Source organism: Marmota flaviventris, chromosome 12 (genome assembly GCF_047511675.1).
Source record: "Marmota flaviventris isolate mMarFla1 chromosome 12, mMarFla1.hap1, whole genome shotgun sequence".
Classification (NCBI taxonomy): Eukaryota; Metazoa; Chordata; class Mammalia; order Rodentia; family Sciuridae; genus Marmota; species Marmota flaviventris.
Window position 1 is genome coordinate 48,857,999 of NC_092509.1, and position 25,280 is coordinate 48,883,278.

General features: G+C 34.2%; 1 protein-coding gene across 2 annotated transcripts in view; it reads right to left on the reverse strand.

The window, feature by feature from the left end:
* The window catches only part of Prpf18 (pre-mRNA processing factor 18), a 77,824-nt gene that overhangs the window by 16,849 nt on the left and 35,695 nt on the right, over positions 1-25,280 (reverse strand). For both annotated transcript variants that reach the window (XM_071599959.1, XM_027928557.2), the window contains 8 exons: positions 19,521-19,598; positions 16,569-16,673; positions 12,967-13,080; positions 9,530-9,676; positions 7,619-7,687; positions 5,642-5,782; positions 5,440-5,511; positions 2,552-2,707 (listed from right to left, as the gene is read on the reverse strand). In XM_071599959.1, coding sequence (XP_071456060.1) covers positions 2,552-2,707; positions 5,440-5,511; positions 5,642-5,782; positions 7,619-7,687; positions 9,530-9,676; positions 12,967-13,080; positions 16,569-16,673; positions 19,521-19,598 — 882 coding nt within the window. The remainder of the gene's footprint in view (positions 1-2,551; positions 2,708-5,439; positions 5,512-5,641; positions 5,783-7,618; positions 7,688-9,529; positions 9,677-12,966; positions 13,081-16,568; positions 16,674-19,520; positions 19,599-25,280) is intronic.

Sequence of the window (25,280 nt, forward strand, 5' to 3'; positions counted from 1 at the left end):
TATCATGAATCTCTGTAAGAGATTTTTCACCAAGTCTCCTTCCTCAAGTACTAGAAAATGAACAAGACGATCAACTCTCTTGTTCTACAGTTCTCATTCAATCAGCAAATATTTTTTGAGTGCCCATTATTAATCGGGTACTGTTCTAGACTCAGGTTATCATGTAAACCTGTGGAATCTACAGCATAAGCTACTATTAGCCTTTTTGGTGGCCATATCATACTACTAATTTACTGTACTAACTTTAGTCCACTAAACTCCCAGTTTTTTCTTATATTCACTACTTAAACTGTATTCTTAAACAAATGGATTATTGAATCCAAATTTTTAGAATCCACCGTTCTCTCCAATCTGTCAAGAAATTTCTGGAATATTAATTTCTTTTCCACCTAACACACTCCCTATATCTTCTAATTTTTTGTTGTCAGCAAATCTGATAAATCTACCCCTCTATACAGTAATCCAACTCAGTCATAACAATGCTTAACTGTATTAAGGTTTCCAAGAACTCTGTGACATGTTACCAGCATGTGCCCAAGGAGACATGGATCTACTATTTAGTGTTCCAGACTTACCTCACTCAACAAGCTATCAGTCCACTTGACTGTGTCATCCACGAGAATATTACTGGGTCTACATTATGCTATGCTAAATTTCAGATACAGTGTGCTCACCAACTATCCCCCAATCACCTTGGGGAAAAAAGATTCTTAAAAATATTTTATATATGTCTTAAAAAAAAAAAAAAAAGAAGCAAGCTGTAACAGTTTTATTTCAGTGCCAAAGTAACTAAGGTAAAACACTTCACCCTGTCTTCCATCATACATGAAAATCATAAGGTTTTATTTTATTCAAGAGGTGTCTTCAATACAAATACCTAAGAACATTAATTTAAAAAGAAAAAAATGGCAGGACAGATTCCAAAATAAAACAGAAATATTCTTAAATGCTAGGGATATTTTTAAAATGAAAATTATACCACTGGATACAAAAAGAAATGCTGTCCTTAAAAAAATTATCTAATTACATAAACATTTACACACTATAGCTCTAACCACAGTCCAGATGAACACAATTAGCAAATTCAATCCTTGAAACTGTATTCTATTGTTAAAACCAAAAAACTTCTTTTTCAACTAAAAGATTTTGCCTTTAATCCAGTCATTGGTGGTTATTAAGAAATGGAAATGTGCTTGAATTTGCACAAGTATAGTTGAACTTTATAAAGTCTACAATTCACATTCAAGAGTTAGGTTGAAATCATTTTTTAAAATGCTAATATATGTGAATAAGGCATAAAGCATGACATACAAATTAAATTTCAGCACTTGGAACTGAAATACAAACAATAAGCTAATTCATGAATATGGTAATAACCTCTCTGGCACAAAATCTGAAAGCATTTTATGCATTTTAAGTGAATTTTAAATTTTAAGTTAATTCCACAGTATTAACTTCAAGTTTTAGAATTTCCATTCACACAAGTCATTATACTGACACAATCTGCAATTTATGACAATTTGGCAAAGCTAAATTAAGTTGATTTTTTTCCCTAAAGAGAAAAGTTTAGCCGAACAACAAAGCAAACAAGTTTATATGAAGCATGTATAACTTTAAAATAAATCTTGTCACACAATTAGGGAAGCATCATTCTATGCTACTTAAAAATGATTCTATGCATTAAAGCCAAGTCCATATTCTCCATATCACTTCAATCTAGTAGATAATAAATCCACTTTAAAAGAAACAAAGCGGGATTTATTATAAAATACTCTAAATTTGTTGCTCTTTATTAAATTCCTAAATTTATCTGATGAACTCATTTAACTTGCTTATATAACTTAAACTTATAAAAAAAAGCTACCTGCAATAATTAGATATCAGTGATAAGGTAATTAAAACAGACACTTCACCCTGTCTTCCATAATATATGCAGGTTTTCAATTTATTTAGTGAAGGTGAAGGCCTTTACCACTAGTGGTTGTCAGGAGTGAACTTCTATCCTGCTGTGCTATGTGTCCTATTTAGTACACAGCAATCCTCCCTCATCTGCAGTGTTGCTTTCTGCAGTTTCAGCTACCCACAGTCAACCTGGATCATCATGGCTTGAGATTATCCTGAAATATTGTCAGAAGGTCAACAGTAGCCTATTGCTGAGTCACAATGCTTACATCATCCACCTCACTTCATCTTACCACGTAGGCATGTCACCTCTCACATCATCGGGAAGAAGAATGAGCCCAGTAAAATATTTTGAGAGAGACAGAGAGGGACCACATTCATGTAACTTTCATTACAGCATGTTATCAATTGTTCCATTTTATTATTATTGTTAATTTCTACTCTGCCTAATTTATAGATCAAATTTTATTAGATGTGTGTGTGTGTGTGTAGCAAAAAAACCTAGTAAACACAGGTTTCGATACTACATGAGATTTCAGGTAACCAATGGGGATCTTGGAAAGTATCGCCATACTACTCCAAATTTTTTTCTTGCTCTTTAAGACTTTTAAATTTGAGGAATTAAAGAATGTTACAGAATCCAGCTTACCTGAATATATTTCCGCTGAGTTTCGTCATTTAAAACATGTGCAACATGCTTAGAAAAAATCTTTTCCCTGCCAGTTCTGGCATGGATACCAACCATAGTGACACCAATAGGCCAGGGAGCATTTCCAATGGCCATCTGAAGGTAAGCATCATTTGCCTGAAAGGAAGTTTAAGATATCAGAAAGGCAGAAATATTGTATTGGTTCAAATTTTTTTAATATTTTTTTATTTATATATAACAGTGGAATGCATTACAATTCTTACAACATTAGAGCACATTTTTTCATATCTCTGGTTGTATACAAAGTATATTCACACCAATCCGTGTCTCATACATGTATTTTGGATAATGATGTCCATCACATTCCACCATCATTTCTAACCCCATGCCCCCTCCCTTCCCCTCCAACCTTTGCCCTATCTAGCGTTCGTCTATTCCTCCCATGCTCCCTCTCCCTACTCCACTATGAATCAGCCTCCTTATATCAGAGAAAACATTCGACATTTGGTTTTTTGGATTCACTTAGCATTATCTTCTCTAACTCCATCCATTTACCTGCAAATGCCATGATTTTATTCTCTTTTATTCCAAATTCTTATTTCAAGTATTTCACAGCCTTTTATGACTAATTCTCAGCCAGCCCTGAGACATGTCGAAAATAATATGCTCCTCTTTTTCCTCTCGTCCAAGTATAAAAGATTAAAATATGGTGTGAGTGCCTGCCCTGCCCAGGACCACAAATGCTCATGAAAAAACAGAAGTCAAAGATAAGGTTGTAAAAAAACAAAACAAAAACGGTGGGGCATGGTGGCACAGCCTGGAATCTCTGCAACTTAGAAGGCTGAGGCAGGAGAATTCCAAGTTCAAGACCTCAGCAAATTACCAAAATAAAAAACAGAAAGGGGTGGGGATGTAATTCCATGGTAGAATACTCCTGAGTTCCATCCCTGGTACCTTTTAAAAAAAGAAAATAACAAACACTCCTTTGCAGCCTTTTGGCAGTGGAATTTAATACATTTCATATCTGGAATTAGCAGGTAGCTAATTTGATGCACTGACAGAAACTCTAGGTTGTGTCTTAGACCTACTTCTCTACACTGATGGATAAAACTTAATCCTTGTCCCACCTGAAATCACATCTAATCACTTCACAGCATTCATTATACATTGTCAGAAGGGGGAGGGGTGTTCCATATGGTGGGATGACTACTCAGGGTCCATAACTCTGTGTAAACAGAGTCTGAATTCTGGCCCTCAAGTCAAAGAGCTGAAAGAAAAGACTGGTTCATCTCTTTGGCCTCCCAAATCTCCCACCTACCAAGAACCTTAAAATAAAAGCTATAAAAAGTGAAGCCAGAAACCAATGCAAATGGCTCTTTTTTAAAAATCAAGCCAAAAGCAAATAAATTCTAAAAACCCCTGAGGATTTCTAAGTAGGCCTCAAAGAGATTTTAATTTCAAAAATCAAATATCTATGTAATTGATATGTAGAGTTGAGTTTTAAAAAATTAAATACTATAAGATAGGTTAACTAAAAACCATAAAGATAAATCCAAACTTGCTTTGCTAAACAGATTTTATAAAACTTAATTTTAATGGCACATATGCATATATTTATCACTGATACTCATGTGTAAATTTAACACTGGACCTTAATCGATGATAATTCCAATACTCAGTTTCCCTAAAGTTACAAAAAAAACTGTCCAAATACATTATTAAAATTTCTTGATTCTTTCTTTAGTTTAAATAAACAAGTTTTCACCTGGTTCTGATATATAATCATGAGAAAAAAAATAACAAGAGAAAAGGCATCATTCAGCAAGCTGGTGATGTGAATACTTTCTGCAGTAATGTTGACCTTATCAATCCATTCCAATTAAATCATTCTTATTAGGAATCATGCAATTGATATAAACTAAGAATGAAATTTCTAACCACAACACACAAAAAGTTTTCTTTTGAGAGTACTGGCTCTTTTAAGGAATGAAATTACCACATTACTCTTATTAGTCTAAATCTCTAAAAAAGAAAATCATCCAATTACCCAGGAATGCCAGCAGTCCCCTCTTTCCTTTTCCAGTTCTCTGGTATTACTACTGGGATTGCTCCTCTACCCCTAGTCTCCTAGGAGGCAGTGACCAGAAGCAGCCCTCCTTACACCTGTCACATCTCCAATACACAGTACAAATGCACAGGGCCTTTCTCTCCTTGTTGCCTTCTTGCAACTGACTGCTCTCCACTTTCCCCTTCTAATTCCCTCACAGGAGTCCCTCACACCAGAGTGCTTTCCTGCAAACCACCTCCTCCCAGAGTCCATTCAGGAGTAAAGACACTGCAGTGAAGGAGGACAGCCTTCCTCTGCAAGAGGTTGGCTGTTGTTGCACTATTGAAATGAGAGAGAGGAATCCTGACAGCTTTTTCTGGACCATTTCCCCATAGAAATAATTACAAAGAGTAGTTAAATTCCATTGTATCATCAGTACAATAGTTCAGCTACATTACAGATTAAATGGGCCTTTATAGCTAGTCTGGGAAACTAATCTATAAAACATTGTTTCTATGGAAAAAAAAATTGTTCCAAACCACAATTGACCATTTATAAACCTTGAAATACAATCTCATTCATTAAATAAACACTGCCTATACAAAACTCATGCTCCGCAGAACCTTTCAATCTACTTTAACAATGACTGAGAATATACATTTTGTGGCCTGTGGTTTATTTGATGTCTAACAATAATGCTGGGAAAACAAAACTTTTCTTACTACTAGCTCACTTCACATTTATTCTAAACCATACTATGCAAAATCCCCCCATCCCAAATGAACATTATGTACATAACCTAAATATATTCATAATAATTTCAATGGATAACATAACATACCTTTACATATTCCCTCTGCAACATGAATTTAATAATATCTGTTATCGATTCTTTAATGTCAGCAGGAAGATTCTGGAAAAGAAAAAAGCATAACTAATTTTAGCAGCTACTATTTAGTGAAAAACAAGTAATAATTATTCTAAATCTCTATCTTCTAATTTTCAAAGTCAGTTAATAAAAGCATTTCCCGAGAAAACCTTACCCTTTTCCGGAGCTTTCTGAAAAGTGGTCTGAGATAGGACTCAGTCTGCTTCTGAGTAGCACTGTTCAGTTTACCCTGCACACTGCGTTTCACATAATCTTCTCTGGCATTCAATTCCTTAGCCCAAACACCAAGAAGAAACTGTTGAAAGAAGGAGTAAATTGAGACTACAATGCCATCTAGTGGTTTAATGAGTTTAAAAGCACTATAACACAAAAAAACAGTACATTTTCATTCTTAAAGTAAATGCCTTGGTTAGTTAAAATATTATCAAATAAAGTTTAACTATTTCTGCTTATTTTGTCATGTTTCTTTCAAAGTATTATCTTTAGTGAGTCACAGACATTCCTAATCTATGTATCCTAGCTCAAGATAACCCATTTGCTTAAAAAAAAATTTCTTAGCCAGGCACAGTGGCATATGCCTATAATCCCAGTGGCTCCAGAGGCTGAGGCAGAAGGATCCAGAGTTTAAAGCCAGTCTCAATAAAAGGAGGCACTAAGCAACTCAGTGAGACCCTGTTTCTAAATAAAACACAAAAAAGAGATGGGGATGTGGCTCAGTGGCTGAGTGCCCCTGAATTCAATCCAGTACAAAACCAAAAAAAAATTCTTAGTTAATTATTTGAATAAACTTTTACTTTATTTGCAAAAATTGTACCTATTACATAAAATTTGACCAAGTTAGATTAATCATCCATAAGACCATATGCACTATGATACTTAGTCTCCCAAGTATGCTGTATTATTTGAACTACTTATGCAGTTCAGACAATAAATCAATTAAAAAAAAAAAAAGTCCCACTAAAGCACCTGACTAAAGAAGGAAGAAAAAAAAGAAATGAAAATAAAGCAGACTGTGACCCATCCCTCCCACTTCTTGCCTCCACCCCCAGAAACAAACCTAGTCCCCTCTGGGTTTGACCGTATACATGGTACTCCTTCCAAGGCAACGTGAAGGCTGAGAGGGACATACTCCTTTATGCACACCTACAAAGGAGAGGCCATCACTCCAAAATAAAAGACTTGTTCATACTAGTTCCATGCCCTATTCTCCATATATTTTAGAATCTTTATGACCAAAATAATATATTTAAAATGGAAATACAAGTAAAATCATTCTTTATACTTAAATCTCAGACTGAACAGCTTGTGAATAAACATTAAAAACAACTAGGCTTAACCAGAGATAGAAACACCTATAATAAAGATAGAATTAGGGGGCTGGAGCTGTAGCTCAGTGGAACAGCATTTGCCTGCAACACATAAGGCACTGGGTTCGATCCCCAGCACCACATAAAAATAAATAAATATCCATCTACAATTTTAAAAAAATTATTTAAAAAAGACAGAATTAGCAAATCAAATAAAAAATAGGCAATTGGGGGCTGGGGTTGTGGATCAGAGGTAGAGTGCTCGTCTAGCATGTGAGAGGCACTGGGTTCTATCCTCAGCACCACATAAAAAAATAAAATAAAGGTATTTCCACCTACAATTAAAAAAAATTTAATTTAAATAAATAATAGGCAACTGTATGTACAAGTGAAGAAATGAACACTCTGGAAGGTGACAGATATGTTTACTTTCTGTATTGCCAATATCTTTCCACTTCCTTCCTTTCCTTACTTTCACAGATATCTCATAAAAGCTTCTGGAATCCAGCCATTGCACTCCTTCCTAGGCGTTAATAAAAAATAAGCAATTCCTCCGAATTTCTTGTTCATTCTATTGTTGGGATTCTTTTGTGTATGTTTATATGAATTAGTCAACTTTTGAGAAAAGTGTCACAAAGAAAGTAAATATACTTTTTCTTTCATTAACCACTATATACAAGTGCAAAGTGATGTCATAAACATAGCACAAGCACTCATGTTTTTTGAGAATGTCCCTATCTAGCCTTTAACCCTTGATACTCAAAAAATAGAAGAATAGTTTTTAAGCATTCAGAATGCCTCTTTCCCTCGCCTTTGATACATACTTTCAGGAACTTGGTGATGATGTCCATGTCCTTATGATCATCGCCTTTCCCTAAAGACTCCCCCAGTGTCTAAAGAAAAAGAAATGATACTTCTGTTAATAAACAGAGAACAAACTGCATGGATGTATTCAAATGTGGTGTGTGTATATGTGACCAACACCATATTATTCAATGCTCTTTATCACATATTGTGTAATTTTTATTTAAAAATCTATTGGAATTTCCAGTTAAAAAAAAAAAAAAAAGCCCAAAACTCTGATTTGCCATTTCTACAGAGAAATTGTAATATCTTTTATAATTCCAAAGAGAGGTGGCGAGAAAAAAGAATCAGAGCCACATGTGGTGGTGCACGCCAGTAATCCCATTGGCTCAGGAGGCTGAGGCAGGAGGATCACCATTGGCTCAGGAGGCTAAGGCAGGAGGATCACAGGTTCAAAGCCAGACTCAACAACTTAGCGAGGCCCTAAGCAACTCAATGAGACCCTATCTCTAAATAAAATACAAAAAAGGGCTGGGGATGTGATGGCTCAGAGGTTAAGTGCCCCTGAGTTCAATCCCCAGTACCAAAACGAAAAGACAACGAGGTAAGTACAATGACTCCTAATAGATATGAGATTTCTTCGGGGAGAAACAAAAGTGTTCTAATACATAGTGATAACAGTTGTACCACCCAGTGAATATATTAAAATCCACTAAATTATATACTTTAAATGAGTACATCATATAGTATGTGAATATCTCAATAAAGCTTTCTTCAAAAAAGAAAGAAAGATAAAGAAGGCAGGTGGGAGGAAAGGAGGAACAAGTGAGTCCAACTGACAAACGGTTGCCCATACCAATTATTTTAGTAAAATTTAGGGACCTTCATAGGTGATGGGGAAGAAGTGATTAAAATGACACATCATCCTCAACAACAATCTTTACCCTTAGAGACCACTACAGGTACAAGAACCAGAAACAAAGGAAACAAAAAAATAACAGTTTGTATCTTATTAAGCATTAAAAAAATTGTAAGCTAAGCCATGTTTTTTACATGCTGTTTTAGTACACAGTGGTATACTAAAGAGTACTTATCACAAAGTTGTTTGTGATTAATAAGGAGCTGGGAACAATCCAGCTATCCACAATTATAAGGGAAAATATTGCCATAATATGCAGCAATTAAAAGCAAAGGTCTAAATGTACTTAAAGCATCAAGGATGAATCTCAAAAACAGCATGAAGTAAAAAAAATAAAAGTAAAAAAATAAAATAAGACTATCACTACATAATATTACTTATAAAAATAAAAATTATATGGAAATGTTGTCAGATACCTGTAATCCCAACTACTAAGGTGGCTAAGGCAGGAGGATCACAAGTTCAAGGCTAGCCTAGGCAACTTAGTGAAACTGTCTCAAAATAAAAATTTTAAAAGGCCTGGGGTCTGGGCACAGCCAGCCTTAGCAACTTATCTAGGTCCTAAGCAACTCAGTGAGACCCTATCTCTTAAAAACAAAAAACAAACAAACAAAAAACAACTGGGGATATGGCTCAGTGGCTAAGTCTATCTGGGTTCAATTCCCAGTACCAAAAAAAAAAAGGCCTGGGTCAACCCCCCAAAAATATGTATGCGTGCATACATGTGCATGTGTACACATAGTACACTGCAGATTTTACAAGAACACAAACAAATGCAAGGATCATATCAAACATATTATAATGACTAATGTTTGAGGTTAGGAAGTAGAGGAATGTGAATAAAGAATGAGCAAAAGAGGAATAAATGAATAAAAGCATGAAATAAAAGAAGGGCCTTTGCACTGACCCAAGATGGTAGTAGCTTTTCAGTAAACACTCTGATCAACTTAGCCATCCGCTCCAGAGGAAAAGTGGGTAATGGGGAAGGAGTTGGGCTGGGAGTGGAGACTACCTCTAACTCTTCAATTGTTGTGTTTTCTTCATGAACTTTCAGATCATTTTGTGTATCTTCCTCTCCAGGTTCTTGACCACCCACAATTTCATTGAGGTACTGTTGATCAATCTTATCCAAAGCTGCTTTCAGATCATTCCTCAAGCCCTAAGAAGAGGAAAAAGGGAGCTGGGGTTATAGCTCAGTAGTAGAGCGCTTGTCTAGCATGTTTGAGGATTTGATTCTCAGCACCACATATAAATAAATATAAATAAAGATCCATCAACAACTAAAATATATACATATGTTTTTATTAAAATATATATTTATTAAAATATATATATGACAAAAAAATTTTTAAAGAGGAGAAAAGAAGTACACCTATTATGAAATTTCACTAATGTTTCACCTTCGATTTTACAGTAATAAGAAGTACATTTCATTTTTCTCCCTACAAGGAGTTAAGAATTTGGTAAAACTAGTATGCATAATATTAGCATTATTCTCCAAAGTTAATTGTTACAAACATATTTAAAGGAATGTTTGCACAATGGCCAAACTGGTGGTTGGAAAAATAAAACAGACATGAGCAACAAATTCAAATAAGAATCTTCATAAATGCTGTAATTTTATAACAAGGCTTAGTAAAAATGACCAGATCTTCATTAGGGTCCCCATCATTCATTTAAAACATCCAACTTCACTGCAACTACTCTGAACTCCTCAAATATTTAGAATAAACCTGGCATCTCATCTATATGCCAGGTTCTCAACTTCATTTCTAGCAAACTGGCAAATTCCATATTACACGCATATTCACTGTATGACTATTTAATAAAAAATGGAATCCTCAGTTTCCTCAACATGAATGAAAATCAGCCATGAGGTGTAAAAGCCACAGTTGTGAAGTCTATCAAGCTTCAAATCTTTGTAGCTTACTACTCTTAGACAACTTACTTTACCCATGTATGCCTCAGTTGTTGTACCTATAAAATGAGAACAATACCATCTACTATGTAGAGCTGTCATGAGAAGTATTTTTTGTTTTATTTAACATTTACTATATACTAGAACTGTTCCAAAAGCCTTGCAAATATCAAGTTATATAAATAGGCAAATTAATGTACACTGCACTTTCAACAGTCACTGGAGCACAGTAAGCATCCAACAAATATTAGCTTTTGTTTATCACAAGCAATTTAATCATTTTCTACTGCTCTTTCATAAACATAGAAGAGAAATATTCAACTTAAAACTTTTAATTTACCAAATATCAAGTACTTGCTATGTACAATGCATAAGACCAGTACCCAACGAATATCTCCTTGAATTCTCACTACATCCTTGTAAAGCAGATATCACTACCTTTATTTATAAATAAGGACTCTAGGGTTCAAGTAAATTAAATACTAGTCAGTGGCCCAATAATTAATAATTACAAATCAGGAATGGAATCCAGAGTTTTTGTTCCTATGCTCTTTCCTTAAAAACCACATATGCAAGACACTAGACTTGGCAAACAAAATTAAACCAGGAAAAGATAAATACATACAACAATCTAATATTAGTGAAACGCACTAACAGAAGTTTATTACAGGAGCATAGAGAGGGAAGCTATTAATTCTGACTGAGGCCATGGACAGGTTAGGAGAAGAGATATAATCTTTGAATTTTGTTTGAAAAAACAAAAGGTTTCAACCAAGGCATATAAGAGAGAAACAAAAGGCACAAGAAAAATGATCATTATAGACACAGAGACTGAAAGTGTTCAGGCAACTGTTTATGCCATGGGGCTAGAATGGCAATGTTGAAAAGTGAAGCAGGAAGGTGATTTGGCAATAAATAGGGAAAGCAGTCATGAAGCCCAAGCTAGCAAAAAGAAAACTACATGAAGAAAGAGATGCCCAGTTAGGCCTCAGCAATTCTCACCTTCCATCTGAGATGCCAGGCACATAAGGACTAGTCCAGAGGAGTCTTTAGATGATTTCAGATGACTTTTATCTAAAGCAATCACATGGAAGACCCCAAGCAAAAGACAACCTAGCCCAATCAAACCACAAAACTGTGAGATGATAAGTTATCTAAACTACCAGGTTTCTAAGTGACTTGTTATACTCACAGATAAACAAAAAGATTTTATATTAATAAATTCCTTTACATGACTAAGTTTGGGGATGGTCTGTTGCGCAGCCATAGATGACCATACCATCTTTCAGTAATTGATAGAGCAAGTTTGATAAAACATTATTGAGGCCACAAAGATATGAACAACACTATCATAATTGACACTTGTAGAAATATATAACGAAATAAAAACATAACTCTTTTCAAGAGCCCCTGGAATGGACCACATATTGAGCCATGAATCAAGATCAGAGCCTCCATCAAAATCTAAAACTATTAATCTTCCAGAAGAAAATACAAAAGAAGGAGACCTTGGGGTAGGCAAAGATTTCTTAAGCACAACATAAACAACAACCATAAAAGGAAAAGCTAATAAACTTCACTTCATTAAAATTTAAACTGCTCAGCAAAGACATCATTGAGAGATTAAGACAGATACAGACTAGGAGAAAATAGTCACAAAATTTATAAATATACAAATAACTCCCAAATTCAAAAGATAATCCAATTTAACAATGAATATGACTAATACTACAGAAAGTCTATGAAGGATGTCTATGAAAAAGTAGAGATTCATCATCTTAGTAAACAGGGAAATATGAATAATATCACAATAAGATACTACTAGATATACAAGAGAATGGTTAAAATTAAAAAGACTACCAATACCACAGGATGATATTTAGAAATGTCTGGCATTTCTTACTTAAGCATGTATCTATTTTTATTATTTAGCAATTCCATTTCCAGGTATTTGCCAAAGAGATAGAACATATTTACTCAAGAGAAAAAATAATAGGCCCAAATATGATACAGATATCAATGTTCACAGCAGTTTTATTTATTATAGCCCAAAGCTCAAAACGAACTGTAGTACATTTATATAACTGAATATCATTGGGCAATGGAAAGGAAATTAGTGAATTCTGCAATAGCACGGGAGAAGCTAAAAAATGTTACACTGAGCAAAAGAAACCATATATACACTGAGGTTAGCCATATGAGACACCAGAACAAGTCAAATAAATAAAGGTGACAGAATTCAAAAGGTGGCTTCCTGGGAGTGGAGGAGGGATATGGGGATTGGCTATGAAGGGGCACTGGGGAACTTTCTGAGGTGATAGAAATATTCTATATCTTGATAAGGGTAGGGTTATACACTTGTATTTGTCAAAATGCACTAAACTATATGCAAGTTACATACATTTTTACAAAAGTAAACAGCATCAGAAGCAAGGGTATTTTTCAATTTTTTACATATAGTAACACAATTAAGTCAAACTCCAAACTATTCTAGTCAGTGGTATTTTTCTAACTTTAATCTGACTTCTTACCTTATTAACTTCTGGTGTGAGGATCTCTATTTTTCTTAAACGTTGAAAAGCATCATAATCAGTTTCTCCAAATAGTCTAATTGGTTCTCCTCTTTCTCTTAACCTTCTGATAACCTATAGAAAAACAAAAGCCTAGTAATTCATTTTATTTGTGAAACAGGGGAAAAAACTCAAACAATTTCCATACTTTACCTTAAAATGAAACCAGTGTTTAATAAAATGAATTATCTAAGTACATATTTCTGAGTGAAAAATAAAATATTTTATTCACCTATCTACACTAAATAAAGATGTCGGTGAATGAAAGAGAAAATACCTTAGTTAAAAGTCTATTTTGACTCAATGTCATGGCTATATATTTTATTACTGAATAGCTCCTAGAAAGTGGTCTGACATATAAATCTATAATTCAAATCTAAAGCAAGCCCCAAATATAGACCTCTCATTTTTTCTGCAAGACACACACACTCCTTACTTATAAGAACTAAGAGAAGGGATACAGTTTTGGTCCTCAATTTACATAACTGTGACTCAGTCCTCTTTTTAAAAACATCAAAAGACAATACTAATCCCCTCTGCCAACACACATTTTAGGTAATCAAACATCTGTTTTGAAATGTAGATGTAAAAAGTAAGTTGTATTTGTTTTTCCTTAATCTTCCATGAACAGATATGCTGTGCTATCATCATACTTTGAACAACAGTCCTCTGCTGGCCTGCTGCAGGTAGGATAATCTGTGCAGTAAGACACACAGAAAAAACACTAAAGAGGGAAGAATGGCAGTTCTACAGAGAATAAAACTTGGAGTAAACAATGACTCCATAATCATAGCAAAGAGGATTCACCATAATACTATAGTAAAATTCAAAGAGAGAAAATGAGAGATGACTAGAAGGGGCACATGCAGGACTTTGGAAGTATAGATCCATACTTGATTTCATGACTTGGGTAATGTAATTATCCATTATATTACATCTATGTTTTATATACTCTTTGTGTACATTATGTTTCATTTAAAAAAGGAGAAAGAAAAATGTAATTAAGAAAATGAACTGATAAAAGAAAATGGATAATTGAAAAATTGATAAAAGAAAAAAAAAAAAAAACACTGCCACCAAGAACTTAATCTGGGAACATAAACAGTAAAACACACCTAGAAACCACTAAAAGGACTTCCTTGTATTAACTGAGGTTTGGGATTAAAACAGAAATTTAAGAGGTCATCTAGTGCCAATCAATGCAGGGGGAAAAAAAAAAAACCCTCAAAAATGTCCTTGTCAGATCCTTGAGAAGTAATAATCACATCTCTTCATGAAATATCCCACCCCAGGGCTGGGTTGTGGCTCAGTGGTACAGCGTTTGCCTACCATGTGTGAGGGTTTGATCTCAGCACCATAAATAAATAAATAAATAAATAAAGTGAAGGTCCATCGACATCTTAAAAAAAAAAAAGAAAGAAATATCCTACCCCAATTTCAGACTAGTATGCATTACTTTTCAAAACTGAAATCTGCATCCCTCAAGCTTCTTCCCATTGCCTAGTTCTATTTTAAGAAACCACAGAGAATATTCAATATTTTGCCAAAATTCAATGGATATTTTAAAAATATATTTACTAACTCTTCTCTTTAAGCTAACTATTCCAAATTCCTTTACCTATTTTCACATGGTGACTTCTACAGTCAGTCATCATTCCTATGAAGGTTTCCTTCTGTGTAACTCCACTATAATAATATGGAATAAGGAATAACAACCACAACTGCAAATGTATTGGCGAGAGGCACAATACCCACCCTCTGACCTATGTGCTTAATACTAATATTAAGCCCTACCCACAATCAGACACATCTAAAACATGGACAGACTGCTGAGGACTCACAAAGATTAAAGAAGATTGTCCAACTGTCTCAATCACAAATTTAAATAACCTAAATAGAAAAAAACAGAGAATTTGAGCTAGTTATTACTTTAAAACACTGTAAAGCTGAGGGCTATTAATAAACCAAGTTATGAGAATTATGCAGTATTTTTCTAAATATCAGTTTACATGGCTAATTCTCATCTGTCTGGGATTACATGACAGTGATTTTGCCTAAAGGAAAGGTAATAAACTATCTGAATTCAAGATAGTGTGAGAATTCTATTATTCTAATTTTTTAAACTTGTATACAAAAAAAATTTTTGACACAGATACCAAAAGGGATATCAGCTACATGGGAGGTTAAGACAGGAGGATCTCAAGTTCAAAGCCAATTAGCAACATCCCTAAGCAACTTAGTGATACTGCGTCTCAAAATAAAAAATAAAAAAGGACTGGGGATGTAGCTCACCTGGACTTAACTTCCAGTATCCACCCCCAACACAAAAAAAGAAAGAAAAATAGGGAATTAGAAAGTCTCAGTAACTTGGCCAAAGTAAAAACTTTCATATACAGTGTGTACACACAAACACACACATACACAGTCTTCAAAATATATTTTTAAGTGAAAAGAGCGAGGCACAGAAGCATATAAATAATCTCACTTGTGTGAAAGGGAAGAAAAAGTATACACTTGCATACTGATGACTGTGTAAGTGAATGACTTTAGCAGGACTGAGAACAGATTAGAGGGGGGTATGGAAGATAGAAGATAGGAAGAAGAAAAGATATTTTTGTTTTATACCTTCTCTATAGTTGAATTCTTTAAATCACACAAATATCTCTATTTTGTAAGTAAAGTAATAGTTGCTATTGACCAGGATATGGGCAAACACTACAGGTAAGAATATAAATACTGGCATAACGCATCTAACATCTACAAAACCTTTTGGTAAACATGTATTAAAAAAAAAAATCTTAAAATAGAGTCTTTATGGGCTGGGGATGCGGCTCAAGCGGTAGCGCGCTCGCCTGGCATGGGTGCGGCCTGGGTTCAATCCTCAGCACCACATACAAACAAAGATGTTGTGTCCACCGAAAACTTAATAAATAAATATTAAAAATTCTCTCTCTCTCTCTCTCTTTAAAAAAAAAAAAAAAAAATAGAGTCTTTGCCTCAGAAACAAATCATGCTTCCAGAAACTTTTCCAAAGGAAATAATCATACATTATTATGCTTGTAATGATGTCTGTAAAAGAATGTTCATCTCAGTATTATTTATAATAGGGAAATGCTGAAGCAATCTAAAATGACAATTAAGAAAGAATTGGTTTTAAAAATATTTCTGTGCAAGCACACAATGGGAAATTACATAGCCGTTAAAAATTGTAGAGATTACTGTATTTTAACATGGAAAGATGTACGATAAGTAAGGGCAGTTAGCAAATTAATAAAGTAATTTAGACAAAAAAATAATCTAAATATAATTATTTAGAAAACATGAATTCAATTATAACTTAACAATGTTTAATGTGTTTATCATTCAAAGTTTATGATATGCTCTTTAAAAAAAGTAAGAATACTATTAAGAAAAGAAGCAGAGGTTAATTTACAACCTAATGAAGAAAACTATCTTGTAAAGGACTTTTAGGTCAGTAGGTCATCTTATATGAGAAATAATGACACATAACTCATGTAAACATGTGGAAAAAATGTTCCCATAAAATACTCATATAAACTTACCTCTTGCCTAGAAAGAGTCATGGGTAATTTTTCCTCTGCCAATTCAAGTTCTAATACTGGATTTGATGAAGTTAGTGGTTTCTGGTCCTCCTCTTTTGGCTGTATCTATATTAAGAGCCAAAAGAGATGAAATTTAGTTTTTAAAACACAGCCAATATTTATAATTCCATCACCTTAGCTATTCTTGGACATTAAATAGTTTCAGTACTGAAGGTTTTCTAAGTGTTTTTCTGAAGAAAGAAGTCATAATAAATGTACATGCTTTTAAGAGCTTATCAAACAGATCCATGTCAGAAACACAAGTAGAAAGCATGCACACGGGAGACAGCATTCTTGATATAAAAAATTAACATAACCATAATGATTTGCAAAATCAAAACTCATGTTGCTAAAATTTACACTCTCCAAATTCTAAAACAAAAGTACTTTTTTCTTTTAAACAATCAATTTGCTTCGCCTTTGAGAAAAAAGTGTCCTACAGGGTTACCTGATTGTTGCTTAGCTTTAAAATGAAAGCTAAAGAGAACTACTCTCCAACAGAAACTATGAAGCTTCAAGCTCTAGCTTTTTCCTATTTTTCCTTTTGAATGGTATTATTCCAACTGCAGAGAAATCACTATTGGACCTGTAGAAAAATTCCCAAGGTGATGCAGAACTGATCCACAAACTGAGCTAAATTCTTGTAGAAAAACAATGAAAAATGGCACTATTCTATACATGCCATCCAAGGAAAGAGTAACATTCTTGTTCATATGAACCTGAAGGTGAATGAGGTAGGAATCTCACATTTTTTTCAAATATAGTGCCCAAATCACTGAGAAAACTGAGTTAAGCAATTTAGAAGCCCCACTGTGTGGTCTGCTGAAACACAGTTTCCTATCTAACCAGAAGACAAATCTAAAACACTGACTGAAGGAAAATCTAAAATACTGAAAGGAGGAATAAGATTCAAAGGACCATAAAAGCAAATTAACATCAATTATTATTAATTATTAAAAAGAAACTCAATTTTAAAAAGCTCTAATGGTAAAAAATTATGTAATAGCTAGGCACAGTGGCACACACATATAATCCCAGTGGCTCGGGAGGCTGAGACAGGAGGATTTCGAGTTCAAAGCCAGCCTCAGCAATGGTGAGGCGCTAAACAACTCAGTGAGACCCTGTCTCTAAATAAAATACAATATAGAGCTGGTGCTGGGGCTCAATGATCAAGTGTCCCTGAGTTCAATCCCCAGTACCCCCCCCAAATTTTTTTTTAATTATGTAATAAATGACCTTGTAGTTTATGACTAAATGCTGGACTCATCCTAGTTGATACTGAGGTAAAAGACTGAACTTTCATATTTTCACAGGACAAATCAGGCCAAGCCTTAAAAAAATTGTAATTAGTTTCTATAAAGGGAAAAAAAAGCAATGGATACTATATTGTCACTACTACCAAGAAGGAGCTATTAAAAATATCCTCAAAAACAAAAACCTGTGATTTCTTCTTAAGCACATCAATAGGTGTTTTTCAAAACCCTCAGGACTAAAAGCTTTTTAAATTATATAATGGCCATTAATAGCTCTGGGGAAAAGAGCTAAGACATTTTGTCAGCTAGACTCAAAGTTACAACTAATATCTTTATAGTACTTATTTCACTTCAGCGCTTGCTTTCTTCTATGTAAGCAAAAAAGCCCTCCCACAAAATCTATGCAAAGCAAAAACTGCCACTTTCTTAATTTTTTTCCTACCTTATCAAGAAGTTGAAAAGTTCAAATTTAGAGATCTGGGAACTGAGAAATCATCTCTCTGAATTGGATACAACAATTATTTACATAGAACTTAATTTCCTAAACCAGAAGTAAATCAGTATCTTTATAGGAAATGATCAAGATGCAAATATAAGCTTTTATATGTAAAAAGCCTTTAAAAATATTAACTATATTTTTCTTTAATACATGCCCTTTCCAACCCTACAAAATAAAACCAAATGCATATACATAACATTTGCATTCCTCATGCTTCCTTCTGGAAAGGCTATGCCATATAAACTAATTTCTAGAACCTTCCCTATTACATGCACAAGAGTATTATTTTATATTAATGTTTCATGAGCAAAAAATTGATTTCAAATAGAATTTTGACAGAACCTCTTAATTGTGAGTTAAAATTATTAAACAAGATATAGAGTTAAAAAAAATAACTTAAACCTGACTTCTCCACCTCATAAGCATTAACCCCTCCCAATAAAACCCCCAGCACATTATCAACTGGTAATCTGAAAATAGTTTCAGTCATGCTTCCAAAACATACAAGTAAAGCCTTTCAGACAACTCATTTGTTTCTAAACAATATTTCAAAGTTACATTTTCTATTCAATAAACTAAACAGTATCTGAAATGTTATAACTTATTACAATAAAAGCATATATATATATATATGGTGCTATATTTCAGGCAGAGTTACTAATGGCCCAAAAGGAATTATTAACAATACAATCATAATCAATGGCTGAAAATATGCGGGAGAAAGCAGGGGAAATGCCACTGCTAACATCACTGCTGCTGAAAGAATAAAATGAACTGGACTCTTCTGAGATACAGTTTTATTGGGAGAGGTGAGGGAGAGAAGTGGTGGTGGAGAGGAAAATAAGGCAGCATCAGATCCAGGACTTAATTTTTTAAAAAAGGTCAAGCTTTGATCTCAAGCCACTTCATGCTGTCCACAAAAAGCCAAACCATTCCGAGCCAAAAGTCATGCATATATTTTCCTAAATTCAAGAATTTTTTTTTTTTTAAAAAAAGCAAAACAAAAACAAAAACTCATACCTCTCCAGATGGCTTCTCACTTACAGGCTAATATGTAACATTGATAAATTGAACAGAGATCAATAATTTTGTCATTTAACAATAGCTATATAAATTTAAACGCAGAAATTTACAATTTAATTTAAAAGCTCACATTCATACCTTGTAGCCACATCTTTCAAAATATGCCTCCTCCTCTTTTTTCACAAGTTCACTGCGTCTGAAATATTTTTTATTTTCCTATCAAAGAAAAAAATAAGTTAATAATAAATCCTTGGCAAAATTTCATATTCCACAGTTATCAAATGCTTTTAGAAAACTTTAAAAAATATTCTTCAGTTGCTCAAGAATTTGAGAGTACTTTTTGGTTTTCAATATGAACACATTGAGTCCCTGAAGCATGCTACCTCTCCTACACATAGGTCTGGATATTGATATGTGATGAATATTTAAATTTTTCTTGCACTGTCATTTTAATAAGTGTGTACAACAGCATACAAATCAACAATACTTTCCAAATGTTCCGTTTTAAAATTTAAGTTCCTAAAATATTTTATAATATTTCCTAAAATATTACAAAATATTTCCTAAGATAAATATAAATTCAAAGATAGTGTCTAAAAATGGATTCATTATAAATCACATAAAATGAAAGATAATGTCTAAAAATGGATTCATTACAAATCACATAAAATGGTATGTCTTAATTATTTTCACTTAACAGAAACAAACACTAATTATGGCATATATATATACCCAACTTCTAAAATCTCACTAATAATAAGAAGGTTCCAAGAGAATGTCTAAATTTTTTGATACTAATAGATAAGCTCTAAATCTACTATGGCTAAAAAGATGTTAGTTCTTTATATATCCCATTGTGAAATCTGCAGCCTAATTTGTAATCTTACTACTATCTGCACCTCTGCCTCCTGGATCTTACTGCATTGATAACTTTGCTCAACTACAGATACTGTCCCATTTTATTAATAGTAATTATAACAGAATCTCAATAATACCTCTCCACATGTATTTAGCACCTCTAGTTTCAAAAGCTCATTAATTCAGGCAATTACCACCAGTAGATACTAAAATATTAAAATATTAAATATTATAATGGTGTCAATGGAAAGATCAGGCTGCCAATACTTGAGCCCATTGATCAAGCCTGGAATTTGTAAAAGATTATATACCTCTTTGTGATACCACAAGAAGTACTCAGCACCATCTATCAAATATGCTTTACCCTTACTGTAGGAGTAGAGAAGTAAACAAAATGGTAACAACAGTAATTAATCAAACAAATCTAGGACAGTGTACAAAATTAGTTCTCCTTTCTCCAACATGTCAATGGTGTTGAAGGGAGAGCAGCTGGAGGAATAAAAACATTCTTGATTAAAAGAAACCAATAGTCACAATAAATAAATTCAATTAGTCAAATTTGTGTGGATCTCTTTGGAACAAACCAACTGTTAAAAACATATATATGTATAATTTGACTGGGGATATGTTAATATGAATTTGATACAGCTTAAGGAAACTATTTTAATTTTGTTAGATGTAATCATATTTTGGTGATATAAAAATATGTCTAATTTTTAGAGTTACAGGTACTAGGGGAAGGGTATACAATTCATTATACAATTCTATTTTTGTGAATGTTTAAACAAAATAAAGTTTACAAGTTCATTCATTAACTCCATAAACACCAACACACTTACCTACCATATACCAAGCATACACCCTTCAGATACAAAGATGAAGATATTACTGTAGCAAGAAATTGATGACATCATCTAATTATCAAACTACCACGACAAAAATGTGAGCAAATGATATTAATCCCCTTTTACAGATAAGTAAGTTGAGAATTAGGAAAGGCTGTAACATTTCAAGAACTTAATAAATCTGATGAGTAACAGAGCCAGGACTAAGAACTCTGGTCCTTAAATCCTTTGTACTTAGTTTTCCTAGCTAATTAGTCACTCTCAAAATTCAGTATTTTAGATTATTCCTTTTAACTATGTAGTATGTAACTATTACATTTCAAATAGGTAAGCTGGCAAACACTTATTAGCATCCTTTCAGGAAGAGCTGATATATACAGGAAGTAAAAGGAATGCCAAGGCCAGAGCCCAAGTCCAATTATGTTACCTCTGACTACCATGTCTCCATTCCACTGAATACCCCTAACAAAAGCTTAGGACTAGAATGTCTCAAAATGTCATCCATAGACCCCTACCTGCTGCTTTTCAAATATTCTTGCACTTTGTCCAAGTTGTACTTTCTAGATTATAAAACTAAAGATTCACAAGTCTAAAGTGCACACACTTTCCTACCACATTACCTGAAATGTCTGTCTTCACTAAATAAGGTATTAAATATCAAAAATAATATGCAAACATGATTGTCAACATGAATTTAGAATTACCATTCCTCCAATTATGTTAAGATAGCGTTTATATAAATGGATACAAATATTAACAAAAGCTCTGTAAAAGCCAGATGCAGTGGTGCATACCTATAATCCCAGAGGCTTGGGAGGCTAAGGCAGGAGCCTCAGCAACTTAGCAAGGCCCTAAGCAACTCAGTGAGTCCCTGTCTCTAAATAAAATATAAAAAAGGGCTGAAGGGGCTGGGGTTGTAGCTCAGCAGTGGAGCGCTTGCCTAGCACGGGCGAGGCCCTGGATTCGATTCTCAGCACCACATAAAAATAAAGGCATTGTGTTGTGTCCATCTACATCTAAAAAATAAATTAAAAAAATAAAATAAATTTAAAAAATAGAGGTAGTGTGTCCAACTACAACTAAAAAAAGGGGGGGGGGGGGCGGCTGAGGCTGTGGCTCAGTAGTTAAGTGCCCCTGGGTTCAATATCCTGAACCAAAAAAAAAATAAAACCTCTGCAAAAAGGCAAAAGGCACCAGGATTTACAACTATAGAGCCTAATACCCAATGCAAAACAGTATGTGTGAGATCACAAACCATGAGGCAAGTCAACATCTTGTTAGCGTGAAACAAACCTTAAGAGTCTGAAGTAATACATCAAACAGAAGGGCATACAATTTAAAGAGACAATGCTTTTCAAAGTGAAAGAATCATAAAGTGTTAGTAAATCCTATAAGCCATGCAATGTATTTTTTCAGTGATGTCAGTGAAAAATCTTGAGAAAATAAAAAATAAAACAAGTTCAAGAAAAGAAAACAACCAAGACAGAGACAAACTACATGATTCTGCTTACATAAAATCATAAAATTCTAGAAATATGTAATCTACCTGAAGTAACCAAAAGCAGGTCAGTGGTTGCCTGTGACAGAATGCAGGGAAAAACAAGAAGGAGGGATTACAAATACGCATAAGGAGACCTTTCATTCTGCAGATAGTTTCGCTGAGCACAGGTCAAAACTCAACTGTACACTCTACATACAGTGTGGGCTGAGGGTGTAACTCTGTGGTATAGGACTTGCCTAGCAAGCACAAGGCCCGGGGTTGGACCTCCAGCATCCCCTCCAAAACAAAAACAAAACCCAGTACATATAGTGGTCAGTATTCCAAAGCATTAAAAAAATAAATAAAATTCCACAAATAAGAAGAATATAAGAATGATGGGCAACAGTGAGACAGGGGCTGAGGGAGGGGTAAGAAAACAGAGAGAAGGGAAAGAATAACAACCTGTAGTGGTGGTGATGTTCTTTACATTATCAGACTTTAAGACTTATCAGGATGCTACAGTGATCAACAGAGAGTGGCACAGGCATAAGGATCAGCAAACATGTCACTGGAAAAGAACACAGCACCCAGAATGAAGCCACACTTACACAACTGTCTGATTTTTTATAAAGATGCCACAATCATACAAAGGGAAAAATACTTTCAGTAAATGGTAAACTGGACATCCATAAGAAAATCAGCAAACTATAACCCCTACTCTGCATCATACAAAAATACTGAATCGAATTTTTAGAAACTCTTAGTTTTTTATAAAAGATAAACTATAAACTTTTAAAAGATGATATAAGGGGAGAGTTTTACAATTTACTCTTTGAGTATTTGGAGGTGGAATGGTGGGAGGATATCATTAGGTGTATGTTTAATTCTCAAAAAACTACCAAATGGTTTTCCAACTGGTTATACTATTTTAAATTCCCAGACAAGTCACAGAAAATGATAAGCCAACATACTGGAGAGCCTGGAGTGGTGGCATACATCTATAGTTCCAGAACTCTGGAAGCTGAAGTGCAAGGATCATTTAAGCCTAGGAGTTTGAGACCAGCATGGGCAACAGAATAATACCACATCTCAAAAAGACCCAAACAAACCAACAAACAAACTGGCAAATTGGGATCTATCAAAACTAAAAGATTTTATGATCAAAAGACATTTAGGGCCAGGCACAGTGGAGCACAACTGTAATCCAAGCAGCTTAGGAGGCTGAGGCAGGAGGATAAAGAGTTCAAAGCCAGCCTCAGCAAAAGCAAGGAGCTAAACAACTCAGTGAGAACTTGTCTCAAAATTTTAAAAATACAAAATAGGGCTGAAGATGTGGCTCAGTGGTGGAGTGCCCCTCAGTTCAATCCCCAGTAATACCCCCCCCCCCCCGAAAAAAATAGTCTATTTACTCTGTTGACATCTGCACTGTAGGTGAAAAGCATGGTAAAGCTGGCCACAGCCTTAGAAATAATTAAGGCCGTGGCACAAAACTGTTGTACTCAGAGGAAGCCAGTTTCACTTCTGAATCTCCTTGATGAAGTACAAGTTGAAAAACCCTTATTTAAATGCTTGGAAGTGTTTTGGATTTCAGATTTTTTTGAATTCTGGAATATTTGCACATACAAAACAAGGTACCTTGGGGATGGAACCCAAATTTAAACACAAAGGTTCATGTATGTTTTATACACACTTCACACATAGAGCCTGAAGGTAATTTTATATGATGTTTTGGTGTGCCTATGCTTTGAAAATTCCACTGAGGTCAGGTGTGGAATTTTCCTCTTGTGGCATAATGTCTGCCCTCAAAAAGTGGATTCTGTTAGGATTTCAGATTTCAGGATTAAGAATGCTCAACCTACAGCAAAATTTTAATTTTACTAAGTATTAATCCTTGACATTTTTTCACATCCTATATGACAAAACAAAGTATACATAAATAATTTTTCCTTTTTACCAAAGTATGATGGTTATCTGGTGGAAAAGCAACCAAACAATCAAGCTGTAAACTAAATCAGTGTTCTTCTTCATGGAATACCATTTTTTCATACATAAATACTGACAAACTATAATTATCCAGACTTGAATATTTGTCAGACAACTTCCCCAAACTGAGCACCATGAGACCATCACTTCAAAAAAAGAACTAGTAGTATTTGTTGGCTATGATGAAATTCCAGCTTTCAAGTGAAAATTAAAAGTGTGGAGTACTTGAGCCTACCATCATGAGCTTGATGGTTTCCTAAGGCTTCAAGAAACCACATTAGATCAGCAGATATTAAATAATACAACTTTTATGTTGTGTAATGAAATCTGTCCAGTCTCTCAATTTTACTTTTAATTTGGTAAATACTAATAGATATGATACATCAACAAAAGCTGGGGTCCTCAATAACTTAAAGAGTATGAAGAGGTCCTGAGACTAAAAGCTTTGAAAACTGGTGACCTAAATCACTGTTATGCAATAAAGGAAAGGAGAACAGTTTAAGGAGGTTCCTAAATCAGGTTGTTCTTTCTCCTTTTTTTTAGTACCTCTCCAAAAAAGTCTTAGCTTTCCATCCCATGAAGAGCAGACCCATAAACTCTGTATGTGTTGGGGAAGAGGAAAGACGGGGAAACAAAAAGACTGAGTTTAACAAGAAGGAACGCTGAAGACGGGATCTGAGACCGTCCTTCCTGTTCAGCTGGGCACAAACCCTTAAACGACACAAGTCACCC